At 38.6% G+C, this 18,110-nt stretch overlaps 1 protein-coding gene across 1 annotated transcript; it reads left to right on the forward strand.

The window, feature by feature from the left end:
- Positions 1–3,679: 3,679 nt before the first annotated feature.
- Positions 3,680–9,022, forward strand: LOC113041723 (nuclear factor 7, brain-like). The gene is made up of 6 exons (XM_026200377.1): positions 3,680–4,189; positions 4,343–4,426; positions 6,954–7,184; positions 7,272–7,294; positions 7,383–7,501; positions 8,288–9,022. The coding sequence occupies exons 1-6, from the start codon at positions 3,791–3,793 to the stop codon at positions 8,758–8,760; spliced, it is 1,329 nt and encodes a 442-aa protein (XP_026056162.1). The 5' UTR covers positions 3,680–3,790; the 3' UTR covers positions 8,761–9,022.
- Positions 9,023–18,110: the final 9,088 nt, after the last annotated feature.

The raw sequence follows: 18,110 nt of genomic DNA on the forward strand, positions 1-18,110 counted from the left end.
TTATCTAATAATTTGTAAAGAATGTTCCAAGAAAGACTTTTGAGATCCAAAATGTTAAATATATAAAACTGAGATATATTATTTTAATAGTTCAGATGTACAGCATTTATATAAAATAGAAATATTTGTAAATATTTTACATAGGCCTATCTTTATAGTCACTTCCGATCACTTTAATAGATCATTTTTAAATAAAAGTTTAATTTATTAAATATATATATATATATATATATATATATATATATACAGTCATGGCACCCTTGGTAAATATGATCAAAGAAAGCTGTGAATAAGAATATATCATAAGAATTTTTAGGGATGCCTATAACTGCGAGCCTGATAACAAGGTCTCAGTGTGTGTCATAACATATTGTCTCAAGGTCAGTTTCATTGAAGCTTCTTATCTGTATTCCCCTCCCTGCAGCTGCAGATTAATTCTCTCACTATCTTTCTGTCCTTCCTTCATTCCTTTCTTAACTCTTTCTTTCCCTTTCTTATGGTTTTCAGAGTGACGGTGTCAGTGAAGCTGACAGGATGAAATCAATAATAAAAAAAACTGAGAGATACATTGCCATATTGTTATATCTTTTTCTCCATAAACTCTTTACAAACTCTTGCCCCCACAACACTGTGACATAAAAAAAAGGAAAAAAAGTGTGATACATAAACTCAGAATTCAGAGGAAAAATATTTGTATCTTGCAATTCTGAGAAAAAAACGTAACAGTTTAAGGACTACACATTTTAACTGCTGAAATGAGCAAACAACTTCCGATCATTCAAACCTGCTGTTTATAAATTTGTCCTTAAACGTTTAATATCACAAATATATTTATTTACATTAACTTTATAATTTAAATTATATTTATCTAATTTATTTAAATAAATGTATTAAACCAAATGCTGACATCTGCTGGTCAAAACTGAGTAAATGCGAAGAGAACACAACAACCTCACACTCCTTTTACAAGCCAACTGAAAGTGTTTGATGAAAGTTTAATCTATCTATTTCATGTAAACATTATTAAATAGTAATTATATCTATACTTTGTGTTGTTTTATTACTTTGTAGTGCTTGTTTGAGATTTCACTGAATTTGGTCTTAATTCTGGGCACGTTTGTTTGCCTGTATATCATCATACGGTCTGTACTGAATGTGCTCATGTAATATCACTGTCTTACAGTAGTATTATTATGTGCTCCAGATGGGCGTGTCTATAAGAGTGTGATGTCACATGAAAACTATAAATAGCTTAATAAGTCTGCCAGTTGCTGTGACAGATGGGCTGTTTGAAACATTTCATCCTACAGTTAAATGCTTAGCTGTAATTGTTAAAGAGTTAAACCAGTATTTCCCTTTTGCACAATAAAGGCTCATCCTGACTGCAAGCGAGTCTCCGTTAAATTTTACAGGCTTCACTGAAGGAGGACTGGCATGTGCCTCAAACAAACTACAGAGTGCAAATGTCCAACTGAAATATACATTTTGGTAGCTAAAATTTGGAAAAAGTTTTAACAGTTTCACGAAAATAACCAAATATCGGCACAGGCAACAAATATATCTCACTCTGCTGATTGATGACTGAAAATGCGTTTGTGTGTGTGTGTGTTATATTGTCACAATCATCAGTTGGAGTGCCCTTGATCTTCAGTAGAGGGCACTCCACTCAGGACTCATTCAGAACTCCAGTTCCCATCCTGCCTGGTTCCTGCTACCGGCTGGCACACACACACACACCTGCACCTCATTTCAGCTAATACACACACATATAAGCAGCACACTCACTCCACCACATTGCGAAGTCTTGTTTAGCCTGTCTAACATTTCAGAGCATTTTTCTAGTGTTTGTTCTGCCTGTGTATGATCTTGGATTGTTTAAACCGACTCTGATTCTCTGCTGCCTGCCCTGATCTCTGCTTGTTACAGTTTGATTCTGGATATCCCTAACATACTGACGCCGTTCCTGATTTCTGCCTGTATGACCATTCTCTTAATGAAGTTCTGCACATGGATCCGAACGCCTCTGACTCCTCGTTACACACACACACACACACACACACACACACACACACACACACACACACACACAAATATATATATATATATATATATATATATATATATATATATATATATATATATATATATATTAATAATTCACTTTTGTATGTGAAAATATGTGGATATGTCTGTCTAAGCCTTTGTATAACAACTTCTATTCCTGTATAATTACATTTTTGGATGTTTTGGGGGGTGGGGATATATATATATATATATATATATATATATATATATATATATATATATATATATATATATATATAGTAATATAAATATATTCTAACTTTTTGTTTATTAAGTGGGCTTTGTATGTGAGCAGATTTTGCACTGGATTTATTAGCACAAATCTCTATATCACATAGGAAGCGTTACTTCATTCACTTACACTCTAACTTGTTCCTCAGCCTCAAATACAGTTTTGTGTGTGTGTGTGTGTGTGTATGTGAGAGAGAGAGCGAGAGAGAGAGAGAGTGTGTGTTTGTGGACCCCTTAATTCACTTTCAATGCATTTTACTTCATCCTATTTTGTGAACTCTTTGTATCACATTAATTACATGAAAATGATTCAGGCTAAATCACAGTCCAGTTTTTATCATTTATCACAAACTTTGACTATCAATTGGATAGAATACTTATGAGTGAGTAGTTCACCAATTGGGCATTGCTAGTTCATTTTCTAAATATAAAGCTACAGGGGCACTTCGTCACTGAAACAGAAGTTTTGTCTCCTACAATGGAATAGGTGAATATTAGTTTAGACACTTTAGTTTCGCTTTATATTATTACAGTATTTACAGAGGAAAAAGAGCAAGGATCTGAATTCATACAGTACTTTCCTGACTTTTAACATTTCAACATTTACACTTTAAAGATGAATTCTGGCAACATTGTGTTAAACATGCACAATGTATTTTGTTAGGACTTGTTAAAGCACAACAACATTTTGTTTGGTCATCTTTTCTAGCTATTGCTTGTTCAGCATGACAGTGTGTCAGCTGCGGAAATCTCAGCATTATCTCTGATGTGACGTCCAACTTTGAACCTTGGGGTAACTGTACTACCTTGTTTGATCAGACGGGTTTGACGATAGTGAAGCAAGACTCAGGGAGATGTAGTCAAAAAACTAGCCTGTGATTGTCTCCGCTGGACCCAGAAAAATTAGCAAGGTCAGGTACAACGATGTCATCACTGGAAAACAACAATCAGAAGAAAATTTTGAATACATTTATTTCACATTTACAAAAAATCTATGAACAATATTTAAATGGTTCACGCCATATCTATGCCCAGATACTGATTTTTTCATATTTTAGTATTATATCTACCCTAATCAAAATACACCATCCATCCATTATGGTAAATCAGAATCAGAATATATATATATATATAATAGATTTATGAATGTACAGCTATGTTATTTACAGCTATACAGTTCAACAAATCAACAAGTTTTAATAAGGTTGTCGGCTTGCTTTTAACACTGGGTGGTAAGAAACCCTCTCCAGTCTCCACCCTCTTCCAAAACTTGTACGGACTTGACTATCTTAGTTTGTCTTTTCTCTCAAAGTCTCGATAAAAGCATACAGCAATCAGTGGAGAAGACAAACACTGAGTTTGTTTCTGACTTGACAGCAGCATCTGTGTTTGTGCGATTTTTCGTGATAATTTTTGAAACCATTCAGAAAGTGAGAGTGAAATTAAATTTGCTGAAGCTCTTAAACTGTAAAAAATGGATTCATTTTCTGTAAAGGAAGTTTCTTGTCCGATCTGCTGTGAAATCTTCAAGGCACCTGTTCTTCTGTCATGTAGTCACAGTTTCTGTGAGGAGTGTCTTCAACAGTTCTGGAGGACCAAGAACACTAGGGAGTGTCCTGTCTGCAGGAGAAGATCCTCAAGAGATGATCCTCCATCTAATCTTGTGTTAAAAAACTTGAGTGAGTCGTACCTGAAGGAGAGGAGAGATAAGACGCGTCCATCAGTGTCTGAGGAGGCCTGCAGTTTACACAGTGAGAAACTCAAGCTCTTCTGTCTAGACGACAAACAGCCTGTGTGTTTAGTGTGCAGAGATTCACAGAAACATGTCAATCACACATTCAGACCCATCAGTGAAATAGTTTCATCTCATAAGGTAAGATAAATGTGTCTTCTTTCAGGAACAATAAATATTCAATCACAGATATCATCACATTAATGCACTCAGCATTTCTCTGCTCAACATTATATTACATATTCAAACGTATCACCGTATTCTCCTGATACATTTTATTTTGTGTAATCCTAGGAGGAGTTGACGTCCTTACAAGAGAAACTTAAACACATAGAGGAATTTAAGGAAGAGTGTGTGAAAACACTTCAACACATTCAGGTGAGGAAAACACATCAAGGGTCAAATACATTTTCATTGCAGTTGTAGGATATTTATACACAATTATGATCTATAATAATTACTGTAATAGATTCCGTTTAACTTCTGATTTAGTGTATTGGGTTCATTAACCCCATGGTCATGGACTTTCGACTTTAAATGTATACTTTAGAACAAATCTTTTAATCTGAGAGTATAACAAAGTGCACTTTTTAATTAAGTGTGTTTAGAAAGTCATAAAAGTGAGTTTTATCGCTAGTTCTTATTTGCTAAAAGAAAATGATTCAGTCATGAACGTTCTCCATCATCAGAGCAGAGTTTGCTGTAATATTTTACAGGGGCATAGCAGTATCTCAGTTGCATTTAATATCTAAAAAGGGTATCTATATAGACCCCATTTTTAATACAACAAGCTGCCTGTCACAAGCTGTCAGGTGTGTTTTTGTCAGGCTGTGACATATGTGAAATAGTATTGGCTTTTTTAGATGAGGGTCAAGCTCAAATTGTCCCGCCCTAATTTCATGTTAACAGTGGAAATCAAGCCAAGTAACTGGGAACAAATTTTGATAATGGTGTCGGCTTGCTTTTAACACCAGGTGGTAAGAAACCGTTTCCAGTCTCCACCCTCTTACAAAACTTGTATGGACTTGACTATCTTAGTTTGTCTTTTTTCAATAAAATCATAAAGCAATCAGTGGAGAAGAGGAGAAATGCTTTAAAGGTGCTGTATGTAGGATTGACACCAAGTGGTTGAACTAGGTATTGCAATCCAAATTCAAAATATTGGAGAGGGTGGTTTTTTTTTTTTCACCTGGTCCCTCTTTCTCAGACTTGACACATACAGGTTACCAGATTGACAACACAAGCAGGAACAAAACCGCTTGACAATAATGAAATAAAATATGCTGTGTTTTCTGCCAACTAAGTGCCGAAATACAAGCCCAGCCCAGGACACACACTTTCAAAAGAAAATAACTGACTGTAGCTGTCATGATTCTGCCTTCATGTCCTGACTTTCCTCTAGTCTTGAGGCAGGATCATGACAGACCCGTGTTTTGTGTACAAGCACATGGCCTTGTCTTTGGGCCATGTGCTTGTGTTGTCTCGTCCCCTTGCCCCGCCCCCTTGTTATCCTAGTTTTGTCGTGATTGCCTTATCTGTGCCACCTGTTGTGTCTTAATTAGTTTTCCTATTTATATCCCCTAGTGTGCTCTGTTTTTTGTCGGTTCATTGTTTCCATATATGTGTTCCTTCATGTTAGCTTGTGAGATATTGTATCATTGTCACCCCTTGAAGAAGTTGTTGTATAACCGTGAGTGTTTGTTTGTAGTTAGTGTTTAGAGTCTTTGTTTATCTTGTCAACCCAGCCTTGTTTAGTTATCCCCCTCTGCCCTTGTCATTGTTTTCCCCCTCGTGGGTTTTGTTTTCCCCTTTTTTCTGTAATACCCTGTGTTGTACTTCCTGTCTGCGATTTGAGTTCATCCCTACCCTCCACATAACAGTAGCATTGTTTTTCAGATGAACAAGTATGTTAACTTACCATGTTTCTTAAATATCTGCAAACATGTTATGGTATTGTTATGCTTTAGTAGAATCAAAAACTTACATACGTCACCTTAAGTTTGTTTCTGACAAGACAGCAGCATCTGTGTTTGGGTGATTTTTCGTGGTAATTTTTGAAACCATTCAGAAACTGAAAGTGAAATTTACTTTGCTCAAGCTCTTAAACTGTAAAAATGGATTCATTCTCTGTAAAGAAAGTTTCTTGTACAATTTTCTGTGAAATCTTCAAGGCTCCTGTTCTTCTGTCATGTAGTCACTGTTTCTGTTTAGAAACATTCATGAAAGTGAGCTCTCTTTAAATACACTAAATACAAGTGGCCTTTTAGTTCATTAACATTATTTCATCTGTGCAATTTAAAAAATATATATTTGTAGATTTCTAGTACACTACAGATGCACATTCATTAATTAAACACATTTATTTATATGATCACAATTGCATGTGCATGATGTAGTTAATGCGTGTTTATTCAGATGATCAAAATGAATGTGATTTAAAGACCTATTATGCCTCTTTTTACAATCTGTAATATAAGTCTCAGGTGTACCCAGTGTCTGTGAAGTTTCAGCTCAAAACACTCCACAGATCATTTATCATATCATTTTGAAAATGCCTTTTTTCATTGCAAACAGAAACACGCTGTTTTGGTTCATGTCCCTTTAAATTTAAAAACAGTTCCTACCTAAGATACTCTGCTAAAAAAAACATCAGCTTTGTTATGTCTATCGTGCTGAAATCATATGGTTTTCATTGTGCACACATCTGAAGCATGCGCAAAGAAAGCGTCTGTCACATGGCATGTGAGCACTAAACTAAGTTCTCTTTCATGTCTTACTGCACTTAAACTGTAAACTACACACAAGCTTATTTTAAAAACACACATTAGCATTCTTTGCTCGAATTTCGCCATGGTGTTAGAACAGAAAAGGTCAGATTTTCATCATATGTGACCTTTAATTTCAGTCTCAAGCGGAGCACACAGAGTGTCAGATAAAACTGGAGTTTGAGAAGCTTCATCAGTTCCTCAGAGATGAAGAAGAAATTGCAATCACTGCGCTGAGGGAGGAAAAGGAGCGGAAGAATCAGATGATGCAGGAGAAGTTTGAGGAGATCAACAGACACATCTCCGCTCTTTCACACACAATCAGAGGCATGGAGAAGTTGATGAATGCCAGTGAATTCTTGTTTCTAAAGGTCCCAGATCAGATAATTGATTCATTAATTGATAACTAATTCAGTTATTGCTTACTTGAGGAGATAATTTGTCTGTTTAATTTCCAGAACTTTCCAGATGTGATGGAAAGGTGAGTGATCTGTTCTTGTCCCTTATGTCTATGGTTCTGAACACGTCACAAAGGTACAACACTTCTTACTCCTAAATGTTTCTTCCAGAGTCCAGAGCTTACGGTCGGATCCACAGCTGGCTTCTGGAGCTTTGATTAATGTGGCACGTCACCTGGGCAACCTGCCATTCAGAGCCTGGAAGAAGATGCAAGACATTGTCCAACACAGTGAGTCTTTAGAAAAGTGATTCTCAGTATTTTTGATTCCCAAGGCCATTGTCAAAAGTTTGGGAATGGAAATATTTTTCATGTTTTTTCATGCTCAACTACACTGAATTTATTTATTTATTCTGTTTGAACCTATTTTAAAAAGCAAATCTGAATTTTCAGCATCATTCCTCCAGTCTTCAGTGTCACTTGATCCTTCAGAAATCATTCTGATATGATGATTTGCTGATATGATGATTCTTATCAATATTGAAAACAGTTCCGCTGCATAATACTGTTGTGGATTTAATGATTCTTTGATAAATAGAAAGTTCAACGTTTGACAATTTTAAATATAAATCTTCTGTAGTATTATGAAATGTCTTTGTCAGACTTTGTTTTTTTCTTTTCTTTTTTTTCTTTGCAGTTTTAAAGCTTGCCTGTCATTAAAATATTTTAGGCCCACTTGAAAGTGTGTGCTGAGGCCATCTAGTAGTGGATCCCAGTTAAGAAACACTGATTTAAAAGATCTGTTCTGTGTGACACATATAATCTTAATGACAAAATAATTAATATTTAATTTAACTACACCAAAATAAACAAAAAAAAATCTTTGTTTTACTTCATACTTACAATTGCAGTTATATGGCAGATTTGTTTATTGCTTCTAACATTTCTCAAGCACATATTCACTATGAAAACACTGACAGAAATCTTCTGAGAGTGTTTCATCAATAGATCAAGTGTTAATAATTGTTCACTATATGAGCATCAGAATAGCAGCAGCTGTTGGTTGTGTTTCATCAGCTCCTGTGATTCTGGATCCGAACACGGCTCATCCAGATCTCCTCTTGTCTGATGATCTGACCAGTCTGGTGTGCAGCACCCACAGTCAAGTGCTTCCTAATAATCCAGAGAGATTCGATGAGCACTCCTGTGTTCTGGGTTCAGAGGGGTTTAACTCAGGAACACACTGCTGGGACGTGGACGTCAAAGAGAGCTCGTCCTGGAGTCTCGGAGTAACTACAGCATCAAACCAGAGGAAGGGTTATGATTTCTTTGACAGTGGTGTGTGGAGTGTGCAGCACAGACTGTTTGAAGAGTCTGGTTTTCTTGTTGTACAAAAGCTGGAGCGGGTGAGAGTTTACCTGGACTATGAGAGAGGGACAGTGTCGTTCTCTGATCCTGTAAAGAACACACTTCTGTACACATTCACAACCACCTTCACTGAGACCGTCTTTCCAATCCTTTATAGCTTTTCTCATCTGAGGATCTTATAGTAGAAGTGTTTGAAAAAGTTATTTATGTAGATTAGGAGGAATTTTTCAGGGCATATTTCATTTTTTTTATTTCTTAGTATGAATAAAAGTATGAAGCTTTTTCCTGTAATAGAATGGAAATTATTTTGAGGATGTTTCACTGAAGAAAAAAAATAATGCAGATGTTTTATTCTTTTTAAGATAAATGCTTTGCTGTTGACATGATTATCACCAGTACAGCGATTGGGCCGCTGCAGGTGATCACATGGGGAAGTCGTGGCCTAATGGTTAGAGAGTCGGACTCCCAATCGAAAGGTTGTGATTTCGAGTCCTGGAATTGTGGGTGGGGGGAGTGCATGAACAGCTCTCTCTCCATCTTCAATACCACGACTTAGGTGCCCTTGAGCAAGGCATCGAAGCCCCAACTGCTCCCCGGGCGCCGCAGCATAAATGGCTGCCCACTGCTCCAAGTGTGTGTTCACAGTGTGTGTGTGTGTGTTCACTGCTCTGTGTGTGTGCACTTTGGATGGGTTAAATGCAGAGCACAAATTCTGAGTATGGGTCACCATACTTGGCTGAATGTCAATTTCACTTCACTTCACTTCATGGCTGAAATCACATCACAACTGAGAATCATATTGCTTCTAGTTCATTAAACAAGAAGTTAAAGGTATTACTCTGTTTTCTTATCAGAATAAACCTCTCTAACACAAAATACAAATAATAAGGCTGTCTTATACTTTTCTCTTTAAAGGGGGGGTGAAATGCTCGTTTTCACTCAATATCCTGTTATTCTTGAGTACCTATAGAGTAGTACTGCATCCTTCATAACTCCAAAAAGTCTTTTTTTGAAAAGTTTTATTATATTCATAAGAGAAAGATAGTCTGTACCGATTTTTCCCGGAAAAACACGGCCGACTGGAGGCGTGGCGTGTGGGCGGAGCTAAAGAATCACGAGCGCCAGTAGGCTTTTGCGTTGAGAGCGTTTGGAAGCTGTGACACCGTGATGAAAAAAAAACATTATCCAAAACAAACCATGGCTAACAGTCAGATTCAGCCGTTTATTTATGATCCAGAGGCTGAAACTGAACGAGAGCAGCAGCAGCAATGACTCGCTCCTGCAGTTCCAACACACAATCTTGACCCTTGTCGTTGGGATTGCATCATCCTTAAGAAATAAACGATATGCAAATCCGGCGTCAAACTGGGCCTTGTTTGTAAAACAATCGTCTTCGAAATGCAGGGAACAAACACAAACACTTGCACAACCTCATTGATGCTCTGTAAAAATAAACTCCATCCACTGGTCCCTTAATGCTGTTTTTTTTTTTTTTTTTGGTAATCTGTGCAGGGTTGTCTTGCCCTGGCAACCAAAAACACACTCCTTTTGTGACTTTTCGCAACGCTCTCGCTCTGATCAGTGAAGTCTGTTGTGCTCTCTCTGCTCTGCTATACGTGAGCGCGCGCTCTTCCGGCAGAAGTGCCTCAGGACCCATATAAGGAAATTCCGCTCCATCTAACGTCACACAGAGCCATAATCGAAAAAAACTTTCCGAAACTTGTGACAAACCGGAAGGAGTATTTTGGGAACAAAAATACTCCTTCAAACGTACAACTTAATTTTTGAAACTTTGTCCATGTTTAGCATGGGAATCCAACTCTTTAACAGTGTAAAAAACCCAGTATGCATGAAATAGCATTTCACCCCCCCCTTTAACCATTTTGTAAGGGCCATCATGAAGGACAAGGTTCATCGAGTCTCGGTAAGTAAAACTAGGGAGGGATAACGTTAGAGGAGTTATAATAGTGTTCTATGTATTTCTGATAACTATACAAACAATCTCTGAATAAGCATAACACAATTAAATTCCAAACATTTAATATAATAGTTGTATATAATTACATATGTTGAATTTAAAGAGAATTGTCCAATAGCATCAACAAATGCTTATTATAATATAATATAAATAAACCATATATGTTCCCTCAATAAACCCTATATTCTAATTCTGTTCACATTTTCTGTATATATTTACCTGGTAATCCACAAGCCCCAATGTGAGAACCAGTGTAGTAAATTTTTATCTCACATTCACATTACTGTGAGCTGACTGGAGTGTAGTTACAATAGTATACAAGTAGTATACAATAGTTTAACATTTAATTTTTGGTATTTGTTAGACAGGCGATTTACAGTGCATTCAGGCTATACATATCAGCATGTTCTCTAGGAATTTAAGTTGGTGCGTTTAACAGTTTCTGTAACTTTCTGTAACCGACAGGGCACTTGAGTATTGCTTTTCTCTTTCTTTACTTTTTGTATAGCTTGTTCTCAAATATCTCTTACACTTGTAGTCGCTATGTGCTTTCAGATCTCTACTATCACTACTAACACTAGGAGAGCACGCTATGTACATCGCAGGAAGGCCTGTCTGACAAACCTACGCCATGTCCCTCTGACCTCTACTAATACGCACTCTATTCCAGTTGGTCTCTGGAACTGCCAGTCTGCAGTTAACAAAGCAGACTTCATTTCTTCTATTGCTACTAATTCCGGTCTCAACCTCATGGCACTGACAGAGACTTCGATCAAACCTGAAGATACTGCCACCCCTGCAGCCCTCTCCACTAATTTCACTTGTTCCCACACTCTTCGTACCACTGGGAGGGGTGGAGGTACGGGTCTCCTTATATCTAAAGAATGGAAATTTGATCTTCAGCCATCACCTACAGGTACTGGTTCATTTGAATCACATGCCATTACTGTAACCCACCCTGTTAAAATCCACTTTGTGGTCATTTATCACCCCCCAGGTCAACTGGGAAACTTCTTGGAGGAGTTGGATGTGCTGCTATCAAACTTTCCTGAAGATGGTACTCCTCTGGTACTGCTTGGTGACTTCAACATCCACCTAGATAAACCCCAGGCTGCTGACTTCAAAACTCTGCTCACCTTATTTGATCTCAAGTTAGTGTCTACTACAGTGACTCACAAATCAGGCAACCAACTGGACCTCATCTACATGCGCTGTTGCTCTATGGACACCTCTTCAGTTGCTCCACTGCACACATCTGACCACTTCCTCATTACTGCTAACCTAGCACTTACTCCTGAAGTGGCACACACTCCAACGCAGGTCACCTTTCGACGGAACCTACGCTCACTCTCTCCATCTCGCCTATCTGCTGTGGTTTCATCCTCACTTCCTGCACTCTCTCAGTTTTCTGCTCTGGACACGAACAGTGCTACGGACACTCTTTGCTCCACTTTAACATCTTGCTTGGACAACTTTTGCCCACTGTTGTCTAGACCAGCACGCACTGCCCCATCTGCCCCCTGGCTGTCCAAAGTTCTCCGTGAACATCGCTCTAAACTCAGGGCTCCAGAGAGGAAATGGCAGAAATAAAAAAAAACTCTACTGCTGACCTCAGTGTGTATCAATCTCTCCTCTCTTCCTTCTCTGCAAATGTCTTCACGGCTAAAACATCCTACTACCACAACAAAATTAACAGCTGCTGTGATGCTTGGACACTCTTCAAGACTTTCTCTTCTCTTCTTAATCTGCCGCCTCCACCTCCTCACCGACTCTTACAGTGGACGACTTTGCAGTTTTCTTCACAAATAAGACAAGATCCATCAGTGACCAATTCTCCACACCGCAGACTGAGGACAACTTCACAATGACCAACGCACACTCTTTATCCTCCTTCTCCCCACTCTCAGAGATGGACGTCTCCAAAATTCTCCTGTCCAATCATCCTACTACTTGTCCACTTGATCCGATCCCCACTCACCTCCTTCAAGCGATCTCTTCTTCAGTCATACCTTCGCTTACTCACATTATCAACTCCTCTCTTCACTCTGGAACATTTCCCTCAGCATTCAAGCAGGCTCGGGTAAGCCCATTGCTCAATAAACCATCTCTAAATCCAGTGCTTCTTGAAAACTACAGACCGGTAATCCCTTCTTCCATTCATTGCAAAGACACTTGAGCGGGCTGTGTTCAACCAGCTTTCTATGTTCCTTGTACAGAACAACCTCCTGGACAGCAACCAATCTGGCTTCAAAAGTGGCCTCTCAACTGAGACTGCTCTGCTCTCGGTTACTGAAGCCCTGCGACTAGCAAAAGCAGCTTCAAAATCCTCGGTACTCATCTTACTGGACCTGTCTGCTGCTTTTGACACTGTTAATCACCAGATTCTCCTGTCCACCCTCAGAAAGATGGGCATCTCTGGAACTGCTCTCCTGTGGGTTAAGTCCTACCTCTCTGACAGATCCTTCAGTGTGTCTTGGAGGGTGATGTTTCAAAGTCACACCACCTTGCTACTGGGGTTCCTCAAGGCTCAGTACTTGGACCACTTCTCTTCTCCATCTACATGACATCTTTAGGATCTGTCATTCAGAAGCATGGCTTTTCTTATCACTGCTACACTGATGACACCCAGCTCTACTTCTCATTCCAGCCAGATGACCCGACGGTAGCTGCTCGCATTTCAGCCTGTCTGAGTGACATTTTTAGCTGGATGAATGACCATCACCTTCAGCTTAACCTTATGAAGACAGAACTCCTGGTGATTCCAGCTAACCCATTGCTTCATCACAACTTCTCTATACAGCTGGGCTCGTCAACCATAACTCCTTCGAGGACAGCCAGAAACCTAGTAGTTGTGATGGATCATCAGCTTCACAGACCACATTGCTACAACGACCCGGTCCTGCAGGTTTGCCTTATACAACATTAGGAAGATTAGACCCTTCCTGTCAGAGCAAGCAACCCAACTTCTTGTCCAAGCTCTTGTTCTCTCCAGACTGGACTATTGTAAGGCTCTCCTGGCGGGCCTTCCTGCATGTACTGTCAAGCCCCTGCAAATGATCCAGAATGCAGCAGCGAGGGTTGTCTTCAATGAGCCAAAAAAAGCTCACATTACTCCTCTCCTCATCAGGTTACACCGGCTACCAGTAGCCGCTCGCATTAAATTCAAGGTACTGATGCTTGCCTACAAGACGACCACTGGCACGTTACCAACTTAACTAAACTCACTGGTTAAATCTTATGTGCCCTCCAGAAGTTTGCGCTCTGCAAGTGAACGACGCCTTGTGGTGCCATCCCAAAGAAGGTCAAAATCACTCTCACGGACCTTTTTACTGGACTGTGACCAGCTGGTGGAATGACCTCCCAATCTCAATTTGTACAGCTGAGTCTTTACTCATTTTCAAGAAACATCTAAAGACTCATCTTTTTCACCTGCACTTAACCAACTAACACCAGCACTTTTCCTTTTCTTGTCTTTTCATTTTAAAAAATAAAAAAACTGGCTATGCGTTCTATACTAGACTAACTGAGACTTGTCATGGCACTTGTATACTGTTGTTGTTCTCTTGTTGACCTGACTGCTTCTATTGTTCTCATTTGTCATTTGTAAGTTGCTTTGGGTTAAAGCCTCTGCTAAATGATTAAATGTTAATGTAAATGTAAACTTATTACACAAAGGGCAACGCTGTTTAGCTTTGTTAACTAAGATGTTAGGGGATTTTCATGCGCATCTCGTCAGTAAAACGCTCCTGTGATTATAAGTATATCTCCAGCACATGCTCCTGCCCACTTGCTTCTCAAAACTAGTCCAATCTCGTTTCCAGGAGGGCAGCGTGCACTCAGCTGCTGTCGAATAACAACACAGGCACCGCTGGCACAATCAGGGCTACGTTCAGCACCGACAAAATGTTGCACAACCTTTTTTTAAACAGAAACGGTGATGCGTTGAACACACGGTTCTGATGACGCAAGAGTTGCAACTATGGTGTGTGAAGTGACATTCAGCCAAGTATGGTGACCCATACTCAGAATTTGTGCTCTGCATTTAACCCATCCGAAATGCACACACACAGAGCAGTGAACACACACCCAGAGCAGTGGGCAGCCATTTATGCTGCGGCGCCCAGGGAGCAGTTGGGGGTTCGATGCCTTGCTCAAGGGCACCTAAGTCGTGGTATTGAAGGTGGAGAGAGAACTGTACATGCACTCCCCCCACCCACAATTCCGTCCGGCCCGAGACTAGAACTCACAACCCTTCGATTGGAGTCCAACCCTCTAACCATTAGGCCACGACTTCCCATGGACTATGGCAGCTGAGAAGGCCATTTTTGTGTTCTTTGTGAAGAATTTTCGGAGCCATCTATTTAGCCTCACATACTGACTTTATTTGTAGTTCATACGGTTTTAATACCCTGTATTTTCTTTCTAATTTTTAGGAAAAGCACTTAATTACCATTGTTTATTTTTATACCAAATGTCATACAATTGCAATAAAGCTAAAAATATAAACAACTACATCATTATGTTGATATCCTATATTTTTACAATAAAACTTACGATAAACATGTCTTTTAATATCCTCAGTTGTTGTGTATACCGAGCTGCAACGAACACATTTGTACATTATTTTCCTTGAAGCTATTGTGCGAGTTCACTTTAATTCCGCGTGCTTTATATACATGTTGCTGCTGATTGGACTGCAGTTCTGACACACCCACCAAACAAGAGAAAACGCATCTCAAACCCTGTTGCACACATAGACAGTAAAAGAAATGGACACAGCGACCCCATTGGAAGTTTTTTAGCACTTCCGTTTCTGACGCGCAGACTCAAACGAAGCTTGACGACGTCAGCAACCTGTCTGACAGATGTAAATCTTCTAAGTGGCTGTGCGTGCAAACTGCCATCGTTAATCTTGCAGAGATGGCGAGCTTGAGCAGGGAGTTCTTTGGCGTGAGTGAGCAGGAGTAAGTATTCTGATTAATTATTTTGTATAGTATTTTAAAATGTAACGCCAGTACGCCATATTAAGTTAATTGCCTGCGAGCTTCTCCTCCTGTCTGTACGGTAATGCGACAGAGAGTCGAGTGGTTATGACACAATCGTTAGCCTATTTTTTACAAAAACTGTTTATAAGGGGCCATAATGTAACATAGAAGGTAATGGAGCCCTTTATACATTGTCGTGTATCTTTAGAAATAAATAATGGACAAACGGAGTCTTTAAACGCCTCAGATGTACAGTTATTCACTGTAAAAGTTACGCCAAAATGAATGGGAGTCAATGGGAATGCTAACGCAAGTGAAGTTCTGCTAAAAGATGGCAGCCCCCACCCGACTTCAACTTCCGGTCGAGTTCCTTGCCGCCTGGTTGCACATGCTGTTTCCAGGAAACATGACGTTCAACCCGGAAACCGTAGCAAAACGTTGTGCACCGTTTTGAACTTGAACATGCCGCAGGACGCGTTACATATTTCTGGAGGAGGGACTTTAAAGAACAAGGAAGTCATCAGCCCATTTTATGACAGTGAAAACAGCGGTATACAGATAGGTGAATTGTGTGAAAAATACAGTTTTTTTTTTTTACACGTGAATATTACACGTTATATTGTACACTTTAAACACAATCAAAGCTTCAAAAAAGCGCGAAAAACGAGACCTTTAAAGAGGCAAACAAAAGTAGTGAATATTTGCATTTTATTTTTACGTTTATTTACTATAAAATAAATGCATTTGTATTTAATACTAGGACTGCTTTTTTTAAAGAATTTTATCACACACTATTATTTAGTTTATTTACTATTATTTATTTTTTTTTAAACAAAATTAATAATGTGTAATAATATTATAACTATTATTAATTCATTTTTTATAGTTGCATTTAATGGGTTGTGCTATGTGCAGTGTGAGGACCAAACCAAATCTCCAGGTTCTTTTATGAGAACCAGGCTGAAAAAATCATGTGCACCCGTGGTTATAGTGTCACGTGAAGGGCTTCCCACTGTCAGCTAAAGTCTGTTTCTAGTACAATTATAATTACGTTGGTGTGGCTCAGTGGTTACTTCCGATTCTCTAATAAATCCACATCTCATGGCCACCGGGAAACCGGTGACTGGAGATCGAACGTCAGGCACTGTCCAGTGTATTAATGTATTAATACAGTGAAGGCAGTGTTATTTTACAGTTGATTATTCAATGTCTGTAACTTAATACAGTTAATTTACCTGAGAAACCAAAAGCACTGCTTTATTTCACATGTATTTTTGTTCTATTACATTTATATATGCTTGTACTTTGTTTATTATTTTCTAGGCAGAGGCATTAGGCCTACCCTACAAAATTAAGGGGCGGTCACACTGCACTTTTCGTTCCATTGACTTCCATTCATACGCATGGGAATGCGTCAGACCGCGGAAACGTGGAAAATTTTCACATTTTGCTGCGTTCGAAAGTTAAAGTTTGGTGAACTCTGACCTGCGAATTCGCATAACGTGAAGTCGTGTGACCAATAGATGATCAGTACGTCACTACGTGACCATTCTGTACAGAAATGTAAAAAATGAAGTGCTAATTTTAGCCGTAGCGCAGCATCCTATTTTATATAATACATATTTAAAAGATAATAAAAAAAAGAAGCTGCATGGTTCGCAGTGTCAATGGAAACAGGAACAGATGGCACATTTGAATGAGGACACGTTCTATATTTTTTTTATTGTTTAGCGTGTATATATTTATAGAGAGAGAGTGACAGAGTACAATATAATAAGACACTTTCGACGCCGTCGCCAAAGAAACAGTAAAAGCACAGATTAACCCATGTTGTGATAACTGAGGGGAAACCGTTATTTTTTTTATTTTTATTTTTTTTACCTTTATTTAACTAGGAAAGTCACATTGAGGTTAAAACCTCTTTTACAAGTGAGACCTAGCCAAGACAGGGTCAGATAGCAGGATTAAACAAATAACAACCCACAGACAAAACCAACATCATCAATAGATACAACAAAGAATACAGCAGCATAAACAATTAGGTATTACCTAATACCCTATATAATACTGTTCACAGAAACAACATTAATAAAATCATATTAATAATACATTTAAGTGGAAGTGGAATTGTCAAAACATCTGCACTTAGCAATGACCAATTCTTTTATTATATGTTTAAAATCACCTAAAGAGATGAGGGATTGTAGTTTAAGTTTAGTCTGCACTTCATTCCAGGACCAGGGGCCATAATAGAACAGGCTTAGCTTTCCAACCTCTGTTCTAATAGTCGGCACTTTAAACTGTAACCAGTTATATGACCTGAGATTGTAGGAGCTTTGAAATGATAAAAATTTCCTATATAAATATTTTGGAAGTTTTCCTAAAATAACTTTGTAAATTAAAATATACCAATGTTCAAGCCTGCGCAAGTGCAGAGATGACCATCCAACCAAACTGTAAAGTAAACAATGATGTGTCTTAAAACTAGAATTTGTGATGAATCTGAGAGCAGAGTGATAAAGGGGGTCAAGTTTGGACAAGGTGGACAGAGAGGCAAATCTGTAAATAG

This window comes from Carassius auratus, chromosome 23 (assembly GCF_003368295.1).
Source record: "Carassius auratus strain Wakin chromosome 23, ASM336829v1, whole genome shotgun sequence".
In the NCBI taxonomy this organism is placed as follows: domain Eukaryota; kingdom Metazoa; phylum Chordata; class Actinopteri; order Cypriniformes; family Cyprinidae; genus Carassius; species Carassius auratus.